A 14,655-nucleotide genomic window follows, 5' to 3' on the forward strand; every position below is an offset into this window, starting at 1 on the left:
TATAGATAAGGCCTATTGCAAACTGGGTCACGGTGGTTTGTCAATTTTAAAAAGCTGGTCCCTAGAAAAAAAGTTTGTGAAACAACGGTGTAGACAAACCTTGGAAGGAATCCGGCTTCATTGTCTCTTCCATACTAAAAAATGACTTCCATACTCCAAAAAGTATTTTCTACACCTGAAATACATACTGTAGGTGTGCAGTTGAACTAGACAGGTTAGGGTCTGAGAAGCAGTGGAGATAACAAGCAGGGTGGAGCAAGGTGTTGATTGAAATGGCATTTTGTTGTCTTTGAGGAGCTGGACCTCCTCCTCATATTTTCATGGTGTCCTGACACGCCTGAACAAAATACCACACCCTTTTTTACAAGAGGAAAAATTCATCAGCAGAGGAGCTTTGGATGTAATGTGCTGGAAAAAAACAGCCAGAGAGATCACAGCCAAAATGTGTAGCCCCGGGCAGCGGACTGTGATACGATGCACAATCACGCAGACATTATATTAGTGATTATACAGCTATAATCACTGGCATGTCTACAGCTCACAGAAACATAGTGTAAACGACCGTGATGTAGGGGAAAAAAGCTTTACTTGACTTCTTTTCATCCTGGGAATGATGCTGACATGGCTGTTTGTTCTTCTCAGGTCTTTACCCACAGAGCGCTGATTAAAAATGAGAAGCAACCACTAATTAAAAGGGAGGTTTTTCATGTTACAAAGAGCATTTGTTAGTGGAGAGAAACATTAATATTAAGAAGTGTTTTTTTTATTTGTTGGAGTGCAGTTGCCATAGATGTGGTTACCTTCCTGTGTTTATTTGAGCAACAGTCTGACTGGGAATGTTTAAAGGAAGTGATTATATGTGCCCTGAGGTGGTATGACAAGGCGCCTCACCTTGACACGTGGGGTGTGGCAGTTGGCAACACATTGTTACTCATAAACCTGAGTGCACCAACAGTATGTACGTGTGTGTGTGTCAGAACACCCGACACACCTAATTGTGTCTGTCGTGTGTTTGAGGAGCGTGATTCAGGTGTGAGTTTGTTGTCTGAGGATGTCTGACTTTCCTCTCAGTCACATATGCTTGCACAAACACCGTTATAAACCACACACACACACTTACACATAAACAGAATTTTACAGAATATTAATCCATGTTTTACTTGCTTTTTCAAGAAGGGGCTTTAACACCACACCCTTGTTGCTTTAAGTGAACACAGCAGCATTTATAATATTGTGATTTTCCTTTTCTCTATTCAGAAATAGTGGATTTCCTGTGTGTGCATGCTCGTGCGTGCACCCACATTTGACTGTTTGAATGTGTCTCAAGCTATTTTATGTGTGTGTGTGTGTGAGAGAGAGAAAAGGAGATATAGAACTCTTGCATGTGTGTACTTGTGCGCCTGCATACACTCATGCTGATCGGCAAGGCTGACTCAGGTAGGGGATGGGGCGTGTCCTCTTCATGCAGTGAGTGCGTTTGTTTAAGAGGCTGAGGCAGGGGAGAGTGGAGCATTATTTCACACGGACTAAACGTTAGGAATGTCAGATACGTGTATGGATAGGCGACAGCGTACGGGGGTTTTGTTACAGACCCTGCTGCTATGTTGGGCTTTGATTGGACTTTGCTGCGCTGCCCACCGACCCCGAGAGAGAGTGGAGCGACGCCGCTACACCAGGCATCACGACAGAGGGACTCAGAGGATACAGTACCCGTCACTTAATGACCAGGGAACTCAGCGGATAGAGTATCCATCACTGAACGATGAAGGCACCCAGGTGGTACGCTACCCCTCGGTGCATGGCAGAGGACAGACAGTTCACTATCCTTCTGTTAATGACGGCAGCGCCTCCAGTTCTCAGATTCAGGTACACATATAGTTGAAGATGTATCTTGTTGTTGAAGGGATTTTTTTTTTTTTTTTTACCTTAGCTCCAGGTAACACTTCTCAGCGCCTCAGGTGTGGATTATCGGTGACTTGAAGACTGTTATCTCTGAAAGCAAAGGGCATGCTTTGGCTCTACAGTGTCTTCTTGTTAATGACACTAAACTCGGGTCAAGTTCATTGCTGTGTGCTCTGAAAGTTCTCACACAAGTTATTCTCTCTGCTAAACAGCGGTGATAATTGTGTTATATATATGGTTTTTTTAAAAATCATTTTTATTTAACCTTTATTTAACCAAGAAATCATAGATAGAATCTATTTTACATAGGAGACCTGGGCCAGGACAGCACACCAGTTACAGTTTAAATAGATATAAAACACAACAGACAGGAAATACCATCATCAAACACACAAAGAAGAGACTAAAACCAGCTCACATAAAGCAGCTGCATTTCTCAGTTACATGGACTTTTAACATGGCTTTACATTTTACTAAGTGGACTAGATTATTAAAATGTAGTAAATGTAGTAATGATTTACATGATATCATTCAAGGTTGGGCAATATGATAGTATATAACCTAAGAAGATAGAAATGTGTTTAAAAATTGTAGTTAAAGGCAATGTTACAAATTAGTTCTGAGTTATAACTATATAATTTCAAGTTGGGTAATCATGTCTTTATATTTGTGTTTTCTTTCAGAGATGTGCTCCTGGTTTCTACCGAGATAGCAGTGGGCTGTTCCTGGGCCGCTGTGTACCCTGTGAGTGCGGCGGTCTGGCTAATGAGTGTGAAGACAGGACAGGAAGGTGCCTGGTAAGAAACGCACTCAACCCTCAACTCTTATTAGTGACTTCATGACCACACAGGTATACAGTAGACTTCCACACATACCTCCAGTGTGAGCCACAGTTTTAGTCAGAGTCTAGACCTCAGGGTACATCTGTCGGCCACATTAGAAGCACTTTTTGATATGGCTTCCTGATCTCCTGTTACGAGGCCCCTCTCGCTCATTATTCCCCATGATGGGAGGGCGAGCCTTCACGCATTTCAAAATCTCAGCCGTCTCTGTTGTGTTATTGTTATGCAAGACACTCAAGACCGGGCCTGTGTGTGCAATGTGAATCCACACCCTAGCAGCTCAAAGATAAATGGACACTAGCGGCCGAACACACTCTCTCTACCGTGTCTCTTTGATTGATTGGCAGCAATATGTCTCTTCTCTTTGCCCCTAGACGCTTGCATTCCCCAGTGTGATAAAAGACTTGATTGAGTTGGTACAGCATGTGTGTAGCTGCAATGCACTTACAGTACTTGAGTTTAGTTTTTCATACAATTCTATCCGGTATTTTGCTTCTTTACACCCTTTGTTCTTCACATTAAGGCTGCAACTAACGATTATTTTCACTGTTTGATTAATCTGTTGATTATTTTCTTGATTAATCGATTAGTTGTTTGGTCTATAAAATGTCAGAAAATGGTGAAAAATGACAATCAGTGTTTCCCAAAGCCCAAGATGACGTCCTCAAATGTCTTGTTTTTTCCACAACGCAAAGTTTACTATCATAGAGGAGTAAAGAAACCAGAAAATATTCCTATTTAGGAAGCTGGAATCAGATTTTTTTTTTTCTAAAGAATTACTCAAACAGATTAATCGATTAATTGTTGCAGCTCTACTTCACATACATGTATTTACAAGTAGTTTAATGAATACCTGATGTCATTTTCAGAACTGTCAGTACAACACGGCTGGGGACCGATGTGAGCGCTGCAAAGAAGGTTACTATGGAAACGCGGCTCAGAGGACATGCAGAGTTTGCCCGTGCCCATTCAGCGTGCCCACAAACAGGTGGGGGAAAAAAACAAACACCTCCAAACAGCTGTGCTATAATTAAATGGAAATGTATGTTTCAAGGATTAAACCATGATCTCTCCCTCTCAATCTGCAGTTTTGCAATCGGTTGTAAAGACGTGTTTGGAGACTTTGAGTGTATATGCAGAGCAGGCTACGCTGGAGACAAGTGTGAGAGGTGAGTGTCTGTATGGACAGATCAGTTTAATGATGTTGAAATCCTGTGCAGATACTGTGTATGTTGGAATGCTTTACGCTTACTTATTTCTATTTCCCATAGTTGTGCTCCCGGTTACTATGGTGATCCGATGACGCCAGGAGGAAGTTGTCAGCCCTGTAATTGCTATGGCAATGGCAACAACTGTGATGCCAGGACTGGAGGTTAGATTGTGGACTCCCATTTTGAAATAATGCTTTAATTCACAAGTTAATTCTGCTACTGTTTAGTTCCCCTTATGCTGTTTTCAAATTGTTATACATAAAGTTAAAGTCCGAGTGAAATGGAAGTTAGAGCGCCATTAGATTCTGTACTGTGTGAATTTCACTGTGAAGCGGAATATTTGAGCGATGTGCAGTGACAAGAAGGATTTAAATCAAATCCTTTGCATTTGATTGGACGGCTAAATAGTGGGCGGGCTAAGAATGAAGCATGATACGGAGCCTCCGCACACACCTCCCTTCGTCGCTAAAAGTTACAGATTGATTGATGAATGGATGCCATGATATTATTATTGGTTGAAATTGGTTGGTACTAGCTTACGTAAGCACACGTCATATTTTGTTTTACAGGAAAGAAAGGTGATTGGATTTTGATATAAAAAATCCGAATTTTTTTTTTTTACGTTTTTTGCATATATTGTTAAATAGGTGCACAATATTACCGGGGAGTTGCTCTAAAAGGGTTAAAAATGCATTTTTCATTTCATCTCGACTAATTTAATTAAAATGTTCTTTTTCTATTACTTGTTCTCCAGTTTGCAAGAACACACTGGAGCCGGGAGACACAAACACCGTTGAGCACTGCCAAGGTGAATTAACGAAAAGAACTGAGGTCTGACGCTGTGACGATACAGTGTACAATAAATTGAGTATGATCCCTTGCTAACTCATCTTTTGTATTCCAGAGTGTGATAATTGTGCCCAGACTTTACTACATGATCTGGAGAAGCTGGATGATGAGTTCGGAAGGATCAAGACTCTACTGGACAACGCCACCGCCAGTGCCTCCTCTCAGGATCTGCTGAAGAAGCTGGAAAAGGCTGTGTCAGACACCAAGGTAACATGTCAGTGTAGTGTAACTCTGAAGGCTACAGATAGGGCTGAAGATGAGGTGAAGAGCACTTAAATATGTTTAAAAGAGTCATAGATTTGGAGTACACAAAGGCCACGAAAGTATGCAAAATCCTGCATGGTCACAAGCACAATGAGATCCACTGTTTTTTTTGTTTTTTTTATAATTTGCACTTTCTCACAAATATACACATGCACACAAACAGTATGGCACAGGATGGGTGTGCTTGTTCAAACATTCGAGATTCCTGCTGATAAGCAATCTCAGTGAATTTTGTCCCACAGCCTGTGTGTCGCCACGAGTTAGAGACCACACCACTGGATGTCGCGCCGACTTGTCGTGCCTCATTCCCTCATATTCTCAGTGTTCCATCCACTTGGTTTGAGTGTACATCCTTTTGTGCATTCATGAGACACAAGTGAATAAGCAACAGCACAATTTGAAAACAGCCTCAAGCTTCAGCCCACCACCTACAACATCTGAATTTCCCTTTTATGCAGCTTCATTTACATTTCTGCTGCTGTGCTCTCTGCAGATTCTTGTCAACAAATTCAGCTCCGCCATCAACAAACAAAAGTCCCGAATCAACCAGCTGGAAGATGACGCTAGCAATCTCACAGATGACATCGGCACACTCAGAGACAAGGTAGAGCGATGGAGACGAGATCTACTGCACTGTAGCATTTTATTAAAATATCAGCGCGCAATACTACGACTGAAAATGTGTATAAATGTGTATTGTCGGTATGTGTTTTTATTTAGGTAGATGAGAGGGCGGCTGATGCTGACAAGGCTGTGGAAGAAACTGGAAAAACCCACAAGAGGGCTAAAGATCTGGACTCAGAGATTCAAAACATGCTCAAGAAAATCCAAGGTAAAGGGAACTTAAATTCAGCAGCACAACGCTGACTATGTTCTGCTTTTTATTGTCTTAATGTCTTGTTTTTTAACTTTCTTTTGACATCCTACTTTCTTCTGTTTTGTGCAGTTATATTTGGTTCATCTGCACATATAGTTTATCTCTACAAGCAGTATAAAAGTATCAAATAAAATGTAATGACGCTGTCTATCAGAGCCTAAATATTTTCTTGACTGAGTGTGTTTTTTGTGTGTGTTTGAAGCTCTGCTGGACCAACTGAAGGATGCTGGCGCCAGTGGTGACACGGTGCCCAATGAAAGCCTGGCTAAAATGCTAGAAGACGCTAAGCGCATGATAAAGGAGATGCAGGACAGGAACTTCAGCCCTCAGAAGACAGCTGCTGAGAAAGAAAGAGACGAGGCCAAGAAACGTACGATACTTAGTTTATACTTCCGTAAATTCTTCCAAACCCCTCTAGAATTGTTTCATCAAAGAATTGTAGACTGGTCAAAAATATTTCCATTAACCTATCCTATTCTATTGTCTAGTGCTGGACTACGTCAAGGATGATGTAAGTAAGCAGTCTGATGAGAATCAGGCCGCAGCAGAGAAGCTTCGGGGCCTTCTGAAGGGTTACGAGGACAAGCTGAAGGACCTGGACAAGGCTCTGAAGGAGGCGGTGGACTTCCTGAAAAAAGCCAACGCCCAGAACGGGCTCAATGCTCAGGCACTGGGAGATCTGCAGGTAATAACTCACACAGTCAATCAGTTAATCAGTTATTAGAAACACGTGGGCTTGTTGGTTAATGGTTTATGAGGAAATAAATCGTAATGAGGATCATATGTATACATAAGATGTGTCTCATAAAAAATGATGATTGGGGATGTACTGTATAGTGGTTCATAACATAAAAGTGCTGTTATACATTAAGGTTATAGTAAGGTATTATGTGAACAAAGGGAGTTTATTATTGCTTTTTATGGTCATTTCACTGTTGTACTCTAAACTGACCCATGTGCTCCCTACAGAAACGTATCGCAGACTTAAATAAGGAGCGGAAGACTGTTGTGGACCAAATGGCTTTGGCGAAAAAAGAGCTACAAAAAACAGAGGATTTGGTGAAAATGCTATCTGACAGCAAAACGGTAGGTTTGGCAAACTGTAACCTGCATGTTCTTTGCCTGAAATATTCTCTACACTCAGAATTATACAATTACATATCTCATATTGTATTGCTTTTCAACATGAGACAAAACATTTTGACACACTGTAGCTATGTTATATAATAAGAAAGCTTCATTTCTGATCTCACACGAGCGAGCCGTCAGGTCCCAACATGCCGTCCACTCAGATAAAGATCTGTGTTTTTTCTTGCTGTGCTCTGAAGCGAGCTAAATGGCATTTCCTGCTTGTTATGAATAACTCGCAGCCATTCACCTGTCCTTCTCCTCCGCAGGAATACGAAAGGCTGGCAGCACAGATGGATGGTGCCAAGACTGACTTGACCAAGAAGGTGAATGACATCACCAAGGCCGCAGCCAAGGAGGACCTTGTGGTGGCTGCAGAGAAACATGCTAAGGAGCTTATGAAGCTGGCGAAGAAACTTGAGGAGTAGGTCTTTAATGTTTATAATAAAGACACAATTTCATTATAACCTGAGGTGTAATGAATTTAAGCAAAACATTGTCTGTTGTTTATGCTGTGGAAGATGTCCTTTCAAGAATAGTGTGTCAATTGCATCTGTGTATCTTGGGTTTATTTTCCTCCCTTGTGTTCCTGTATAACAGTGATGTGAAGGCCATAAGTGAACGTACTGAGGTGCATAACGCCAAAGACGCTATTGGCGCCTATAAGAACATCACAGATGCAATTAATGCTGCTGAGGCTGCAGCCAATGAGGCCAAACGTGCAGCAGACAACGCCCTGAATGTAAGCCACAGACTTGATACCTCAAAGATGAAGTACACGCTTCTTGTGTCAGAGAGAATATTTTAAAATATTGTTTCACTTTAACAAATTGTTTCTTTTCTTCCTTCAGAATGTAAAAAGTCAGAAGCTCACAGAAAGAGCAAAAGACCTGAAAGACAATAGTAATGCCCTACTGAAGCGTGCACAGGAGGCAGAGACAGACCTTAAAGGTATTCAGCCCTACTATTAAACTGTTGTTTTTAAAATAACCTAAAAGCTCAGTCTCTAACTCTTTCTTTCTTTCTTTCTTTCTTTAATAGAAGCCACAGACGACGTCACTGACCTGAAAGAGCGCCTAAAGAGCGCTGACACGAAGAAGAAAGCTCTTCAGAAAGACCTGCTTGACTCACAGAACCAATTAAACGGCATCAAGAGAGGTAGCACAAGTCAAGGCAGTATAGCTTTAGCATGACTATTTAAAGAGGATCTATTGTGCTTATTTTCAGGTTCATACTTGTATTTTGGGTTTCTACTAGAACATGTTTACGTTCTTTAATGTTCAAGAAACACTTTATTTTTCTAGTTTTTCTCATACTGGCTCTGTCTGAAATGCTCTGTTTGACCTCCTGCCCCCTCCTCCCGAAAAGCCCAGTCTGTCCTGATTGGTCAGCTGGCCCACTCTATTGTGATTGATCAACCGAACCAAACTCTTCAGACTCCGCTCCAGTTCCGCTCTAACTAGCTTTGTTTGAGGGCGTGCCAAACTAACCGCTAGACAGGTATTATGCAAATGTGTTACTTGGTGGCATCACCACGTTACAGAAGAAATGGCGGAACTTCAAGCAAGGCGTTTCAGGCAGTTCAGGAGCAGTGTTTCTGTGGAGGAGAGGAACTCCCTTTGGCTTTGGACTTTGGGCTTTGCAACTTTGCAGACCTTTTACATGCACAAAAAAACTATATAACACACTAAAGGAAAGGGAAAAAGCACAAAAGCATTAAAGGTCCCCTTTAACTGATTGTGTCTGAGTCTATTGCCAGGTTCATATTTCCTCTTCATGTTCCCTAATCACTCATTTATTCAAATCAGATGACATCGGTGATATGATTGATGAAGCCAAGAGGAAGGCAGCTACGGCCAACGACACGGCCACTAACACCATGGACAAACTGAATGACATCAGAAAGGACCTTAACAAGATCAAGGTCAACCCCGTGGACTCCAACCTGGACAATGTGTTGGATGATGTGGACAAGTCAGGTGAGATTTTGAAACAGTGTCTTTACATTAGGCAATATTTTTCTTTTTTTTATACTTTATGGCACAGAATAACCACTTTTTGTATTATAAATATTAAGGATTTAAAAGTAAAGATGCTGCATTTTTTACATATTACAATTTGTTTTCTCCCTCTTCTACTTCCAGTAAAGAAATTGCTGGACACCATCCCATCTCTGGATGATAAGATCTCAGAGGTGGAGAACCTGACCTCGCAGTTCTCACCCATTAGCAATATATCTGAGAACATCAAGAAGATCAAAGATCTCATTGAACAAGCCCGGAACGCAGCCAACAGGGTGAGGTCCCACTCTGTAAACATCCATAATCAACTTGTCCCCTCTTTTTCCCTGATAGGTCTAATTTATCTTTTTCTTCAGATTGTGATCCCGATGATGTTCACAGGCGATGGCCACGTGGAGATGCGTGCGCCAAAGAATCTGGAGGATCTCAAGGCCTACACGGCGTTGTCTCTGGCGCTGCAGAGACCTGAAAGCAGGGGTGATGGAAGACGCAGACGCAGACAGACCCCAAGCAAAGGCGACATGTTTGTGTTGTACCTCGGCAATAGAGATGTAAGTGACTCCAAATGCATATGAATAGTTTAATATAAAGATCTAGTTTGTGATTGTACACAAGGCATTAACAAACCGTGTCTTGTAGTCTTCTAAGGACTACATCGGTATGGTTTTGAAGAACAACGTGCTGATGGGGGTGTACCGGCTCAACGGAAAGGAGTACACTATTAAAACGGGCACCATCACCAATTCCAGTCCTGAGCTGGCCAAGTTCGATAAAGTGGACCTACGCAGGTAAACTGGCATACACATTTATGTCATTTTTCATTTCCACTCGTATCCACTGTGACTTAATACACAGCATTTAAAGTGAAAAAGACCAAGGACATTTGTGAAGAATGTGAACGTTGTAAATGTGATATTTTTTTCCCTCTTCCGATTTAGGATTTACCAAGATGCCAAGATTACCTTAAACACTCCCGGTGAGCCAATTGTGGGAAAGAGTGAAGGATCAGAGGGCAAGAACTTGCTGGACCTCAATCCCAGTGATGTTGTTTTTTACGTTGGCGGCTACCCTGACACCTTCACTGTAAGCAAGCAAGGAAATAAGAACAGCAATACTAATCATTTCTTTATGTCTAACTAGCATGAGTTTTTATTAATATCTTTCTCTGTTTTGCTTCTCCCTCAGCCGCCCGCTCCTCTCAGATTCCCCAAGTACAAGGGCTGTATTGAGTTCTCCTATTTAAACGACAAAGTCATCAGTCTCTACAATTTCAAAAAGGCAGAGAGGATCAATGTGGAGACTCCATGCAAGAGGTAGGTCCTAGTATGGTTAGTGCTGAGACTAAAGTCTGGATTTTTTTAAACTATAAACATGCTTCTATGCCTTTTCTGTAATCATATTTTAAAGGGATAGTTGTTGGTGTTTTGAATTGGGGTTTTATGAAGTACTTGTCCATAGTCAGTGTATTACTTAAAGTAGACTGGTCAGTGCGTCCCCAGTTTGGAGAAGCAGACAGGAGTACCGAAACGGGAGCAAAGCAATGTACTGCTGTGAACGGGACTGGCAGCAAAACGTATTTTAGCCACCTAAAAGAAAGGCTCACCTAAAAAAATCAATATCTGTTTAAGTTTATGCTATATTTATTTATATATTATTTTCACCGCTTTATCTCGCCGGCAGACAGCCCGGAAACTTATCTATGCTCTCGTCAAAGTCACTCAGTTGACAAAAACATTGTAGATAAGATTCACTTTAAATTCAGTTCCCCGTTGGAAATATTCTAAATATAGCGTACACTTAAACTGATACTGATTTTTTTAGGTGGGTCTTTCTTTTAAGTGGATAAAATACGTTTTGCTGTCGGCCCCGTCCACAGCAGTACATTACTTTGCTTCCGTGCTGTCACTGGTCTGTTTCTCCAAACTGGGGGCGTGCGGACCTTCATCTACTGTAGGTAATACACTGACTATGGATAAGTACCTCATACAGCCCCACTTCAAAACAACTGAACTATCCCTTTAACCTGCGACAATATTTTAATATCCAAAAACAACAGGTTGTCTTTTCATTGTCTTGCCATCTAGTGTTTGACATTTTCAGTCTCACCCCACCCCAGTTTTTGATGTCATCCCTGTGGCATGAATGGATACAAATTTCCATCCCACCTCCTCTTTGGTAGCTGCCCGAACAAGGGTTTTAACTTGGCCCTTTCTATGTGGCGCTTATATGATCTCCCTGTTTTATTATTGTTTTTGTGGATTTCCTGTAGTGATCTGGGTTTTCCCTCATAAAAACATGTATGTTCTTTTTGGTTGTAGCCTTTTACTTGTGTTTTTTCAGTGTGTTAGACTTGAAGCTAGAGCTCTTTTTCCCAATGGATGCCTGCGGAGGCTCCAGCCCCACTGTGATCCTGAATACGTTGATATAGAAAAAGGGAAAATTCTTTGAAGATTGTTGAAGTCAGTAACTTCTGTCTGTAACTTAAGACATTAACTTCAGAATGAGATTTTGAATATTATTTTGTCACTTTTTCTCCCATCTATCCAGATATGTACCTCCGATGGACTCTGACTACTATGAAGGCATTGGATATGCCAAAATGCTAATCGATAGACCATCTGCCAGCCTCCAAATCAGTTTTATCGTCACTTCTCGTTCAGAAAACGGTCTGCTCTTATACATAGGAAGTGAGGTAAATTATTGTCCTCATGGTTACTTTATAAATCTTCTGTTTTGATGTAATTTGAACAGAATTATATGTATTATTTGCAAGAATGTGATTACTCTGTTTCCCCCGCAACACAGGACAATTACTTCACCGTGACGATGGAGAAGGGCGAAGTTTTCCTACGTAGTAATTTGCTCGATGCACCAGCTACAAAGGGCGGCAAATCATTCCCGGTAAGAAGCTTTTTTTGTTGTTTTCTGCAATCACTCAATTAACCTTTACTCAACTGGATAACTTTTACTCAATAATGGATTCTTGTAAATCAAGAATCATTAATTCAACCGCATATTGCTCCTTTATCTTTTTCTTCAGACAGCTGACTGGACAGAAATCCTCATCTTTAGTCGGGGGGGTAAAGTGATAGTCCTTGTCGACAAGAAAGAAGTGGCCAAAGCCGAAGCTGTGTACGACAACAAGGCATTTAAAGAATTCTATATTGGTGGTGCCCCGCATGACCTGAGGGAAAGGTACGTGGTTATCAATTTTCATCTTAATTATTGTGTGTTGAGAGTTAGGTGATCAACCTTTTTCCACTTTATTGAGAGTTTTCTGCTCCTTTTCACAGACATAACATCACCATACAGCCATTCAAAGGATGCTTGAAGAAAATGCTGCTGGATAAAGACTTTAAATCTTTTGAAGAGAAAGTGGGCATCAGCAAAGGTTGTCCCATTGATTCCTTGGTAGGACGTCAACCTCTGCATTCCAAACCAGCATTCCTATCACTGCCCAAACCACACTTAGGCTTTTTGGTCAACTAATTAACTGATGTATAATGTCCATGTTGTTGTCTAGATTTCTCGTAAAGCAGAGTTCAGCTTGGGGAGCTCCCTGTCAGCTGGCTTTAACTTTGGTCTGGAGAAAGACTTAACTGTCTCCCTCGGATTCAAGAGCACAGAGAATCAGGGTCTCATCCTGCAGGTCAGTCCTTAACATTTATTTTGAAATTTCATGTTTTAATTGTGACTTTATGAGATTGAAGTTGTGTGAGACAACAGGTAGAGCTTGGTCAGATTTTAAAATCTTTTATTTTGTTTCTGTTTTCCAGGCTAATGGGATAAATCTTGCAATGAAAAATGGACACGTGATTCTCAATTTCAACAACAAGATGTGGAAATCAAACGAGAGAGAATATCATGATGGCCAGTGGCATTATTTGACTATAAACAGAAAAGGTGGAAGGTATGAAAGAGGCAATGATTTTACATTCAGACATATAATAATAATGTTGACATCCATACATATTTAACAATGTTTTTACAACTATACACATTAGTCTGTGGTTTGGTGTGATTTCAGCAGGTATATGGGCTCAGTTTCAGAGTCTCAGATTAATGAGCATCGACAGTGACACCAGCTGCCCAGCAGTTGAACTCAAATACAATGCAAAAGAAAATAAACAAACTCAATCTAAAGCTAGTGTACAAAAAAATACTGTGATGATTTTTTTCCAAACAGTATCGATCTGCTGATTGATGATGAAGACGAGGGTCAGGTGCAGAGTGGCGGCGGCGGCACTGCCATATCTAACACAGATGACCTCTTGAAACTGGGAGAAAACCGGTTCAAAGGCTGCATTTCCAACGTCTACACAAGACGGTAAGGCTGCAACTAACGATTATTTTCATTGTTTATTAATCCGTCGTTTATTTTCTTGATTAGTTGTTTTGTCTATAAAATGTCAGAAAATGGTGAGAAATGATGATCAGTGTTTCCCAAAGCCCAAGATGACGTCTTCTAATGTCAAGTTTGGTCAACAACTCAATGATATTCAGTTCACTTTGCATTGCATAGCTGCATCATTTTGAAACACCTCAAGATTTATGTACAGCTGTTATTATTGAAGTTACACAGTGATTGATTGTGCACCAAATATCAATGCCATTTGTTGTATTTACAGGCCAACCATTACGTACATGGTCGAGGACTTGAGCAAGTTCAAGGCGAATGGAAACGTCTTGGTGGATGTGTGTACCGCTGACAGTCCCCCTCAACTGATGCTGGACCGCGCCTCTAAGAAAGTGAGTGTTTGTGTATTGTTTTTGTAAACAAGTGGAAAAACCTGACATTTGGATGAAATAATTGAAACTTCTTTCCAAAGCAAATCAATTTGGTTCACTTTCCTTTGAATTAAGTGACATTATTGTTTAACGACTAGAGCAATCCATCTTATTTAAAGGTATAACTGTCAAAGCTATTATGTACATTATGAACAAGGTGACTTGATGGGTAAGTCATACCCATCTTTATCTTTCCCTTTTGTAACTGAATGTACATTTGTACAGTGAAACTGCTGTATAATGCTATTGTTGAGGGTGTCTTATGTTGACATTATTTACATTGTATTTTGCTGCCTCATTTCCAGTAGGAAGAAGAAGGAGCCCTAAGACCTGCTGACGCTGACAAGAATCTAATATTGATATGAAAAAACTGGAAGCTTGCACCGCAATGTTGTTTATGCACACGCTCCTTCATCTGCAGTGTACTTAAATAAAGCAAAGTTGCATGAACATTCCCATTAATCACACAAATTATTAAATGTATTGTATCTCTGTCTATTCTATTTAAACATCCAGTAATTACAAACAAAGACTTGTGAATAACAATCTTGAAATCAGCTCATGTCTCTCTTCTTTCTTTCATGTAACTCAGTAATGAACCACTTTCTAACAGTCATTCACAAGCACGTTTAACTCTAACTCACTATTGTCTGACCTAATGGAAACACTCAATCATGCCTGATTATGGTAACTTATCAAATAAAATTAATAATCATACAATCACAAAAGGATCTGCATCTGAGTTTCTCGACATTCTCTATCTCATTACGCTG

General features: G+C 40.7%; 1 protein-coding gene across 2 annotated transcripts in view; it reads left to right on the forward strand.

The window, feature by feature from the left end:
• Positions 1–14,655, forward strand: part of LOC141777261 (laminin subunit alpha-3-like) — a 72,065-nt gene that overhangs the window by 49,354 nt on the left and 8,056 nt on the right. Inside the window, exons 42-71 of one of the 2 annotated variants that reach the window (XM_074651362.1) lie at positions 2,586–2,699; positions 3,614–3,732; positions 3,833–3,913; positions 4,016–4,116; positions 4,710–4,763; positions 4,860–5,011; positions 5,562–5,672; positions 5,789–5,900; positions 6,148–6,315; positions 6,434–6,630; positions 6,915–7,031; positions 7,343–7,497; positions 7,674–7,815; positions 7,925–8,024; positions 8,115–8,231; positions 8,882–9,052; positions 9,218–9,369; positions 9,451–9,645; positions 9,734–9,882; positions 10,033–10,177; positions 10,280–10,407; positions 11,642–11,786; positions 11,900–11,995; positions 12,135–12,289; positions 12,388–12,505; positions 12,618–12,743; positions 12,871–13,004; positions 13,281–13,421; positions 13,723–13,843; positions 14,188–14,610. In XM_074651362.1, the coding sequence (XP_074507463.1) occupies positions 2,586–2,699; positions 3,614–3,732; positions 3,833–3,913; positions 4,016–4,116; positions 4,710–4,763; positions 4,860–5,011; positions 5,562–5,672; positions 5,789–5,900; positions 6,148–6,315; positions 6,434–6,630; positions 6,915–7,031; positions 7,343–7,497; positions 7,674–7,815; positions 7,925–8,024; positions 8,115–8,231; positions 8,882–9,052; positions 9,218–9,369; positions 9,451–9,645; positions 9,734–9,882; positions 10,033–10,177; positions 10,280–10,407; positions 11,642–11,786; positions 11,900–11,995; positions 12,135–12,289; positions 12,388–12,505; positions 12,618–12,743; positions 12,871–13,004; positions 13,281–13,421; positions 13,723–13,843; positions 14,188–14,190 (3,819 nt within the window). In that variant the 3' untranslated portion in view covers positions 14,191–14,610. Of the gene's footprint in view, positions 1–2,585; positions 2,700–3,613; positions 3,733–3,832; positions 3,914–4,015; positions 4,117–4,709; positions 4,764–4,859; positions 5,012–5,561; positions 5,673–5,788; positions 5,901–6,147; positions 6,316–6,433; positions 6,631–6,914; positions 7,032–7,342; positions 7,498–7,673; positions 7,816–7,924; positions 8,025–8,114; positions 8,232–8,881; positions 9,053–9,217; positions 9,370–9,450; positions 9,646–9,733; positions 9,883–10,032; positions 10,178–10,279; positions 10,408–11,641; positions 11,787–11,899; positions 11,996–12,134; positions 12,290–12,387; positions 12,506–12,617; positions 12,744–12,870; positions 13,005–13,280; positions 13,422–13,722; positions 13,844–14,187; positions 14,611–14,655 lie in introns of those variants that run through there. The other variant, XM_074651361.1, reaches the window with a different exon arrangement.

The sequence above is a fragment of the Sebastes fasciatus genome, chromosome 11, assembly GCF_043250625.1.
Source record: "Sebastes fasciatus isolate fSebFas1 chromosome 11, fSebFas1.pri, whole genome shotgun sequence".
NCBI lineage: Eukaryota > Metazoa > Chordata > Actinopteri > Perciformes > Sebastidae > Sebastes > Sebastes fasciatus.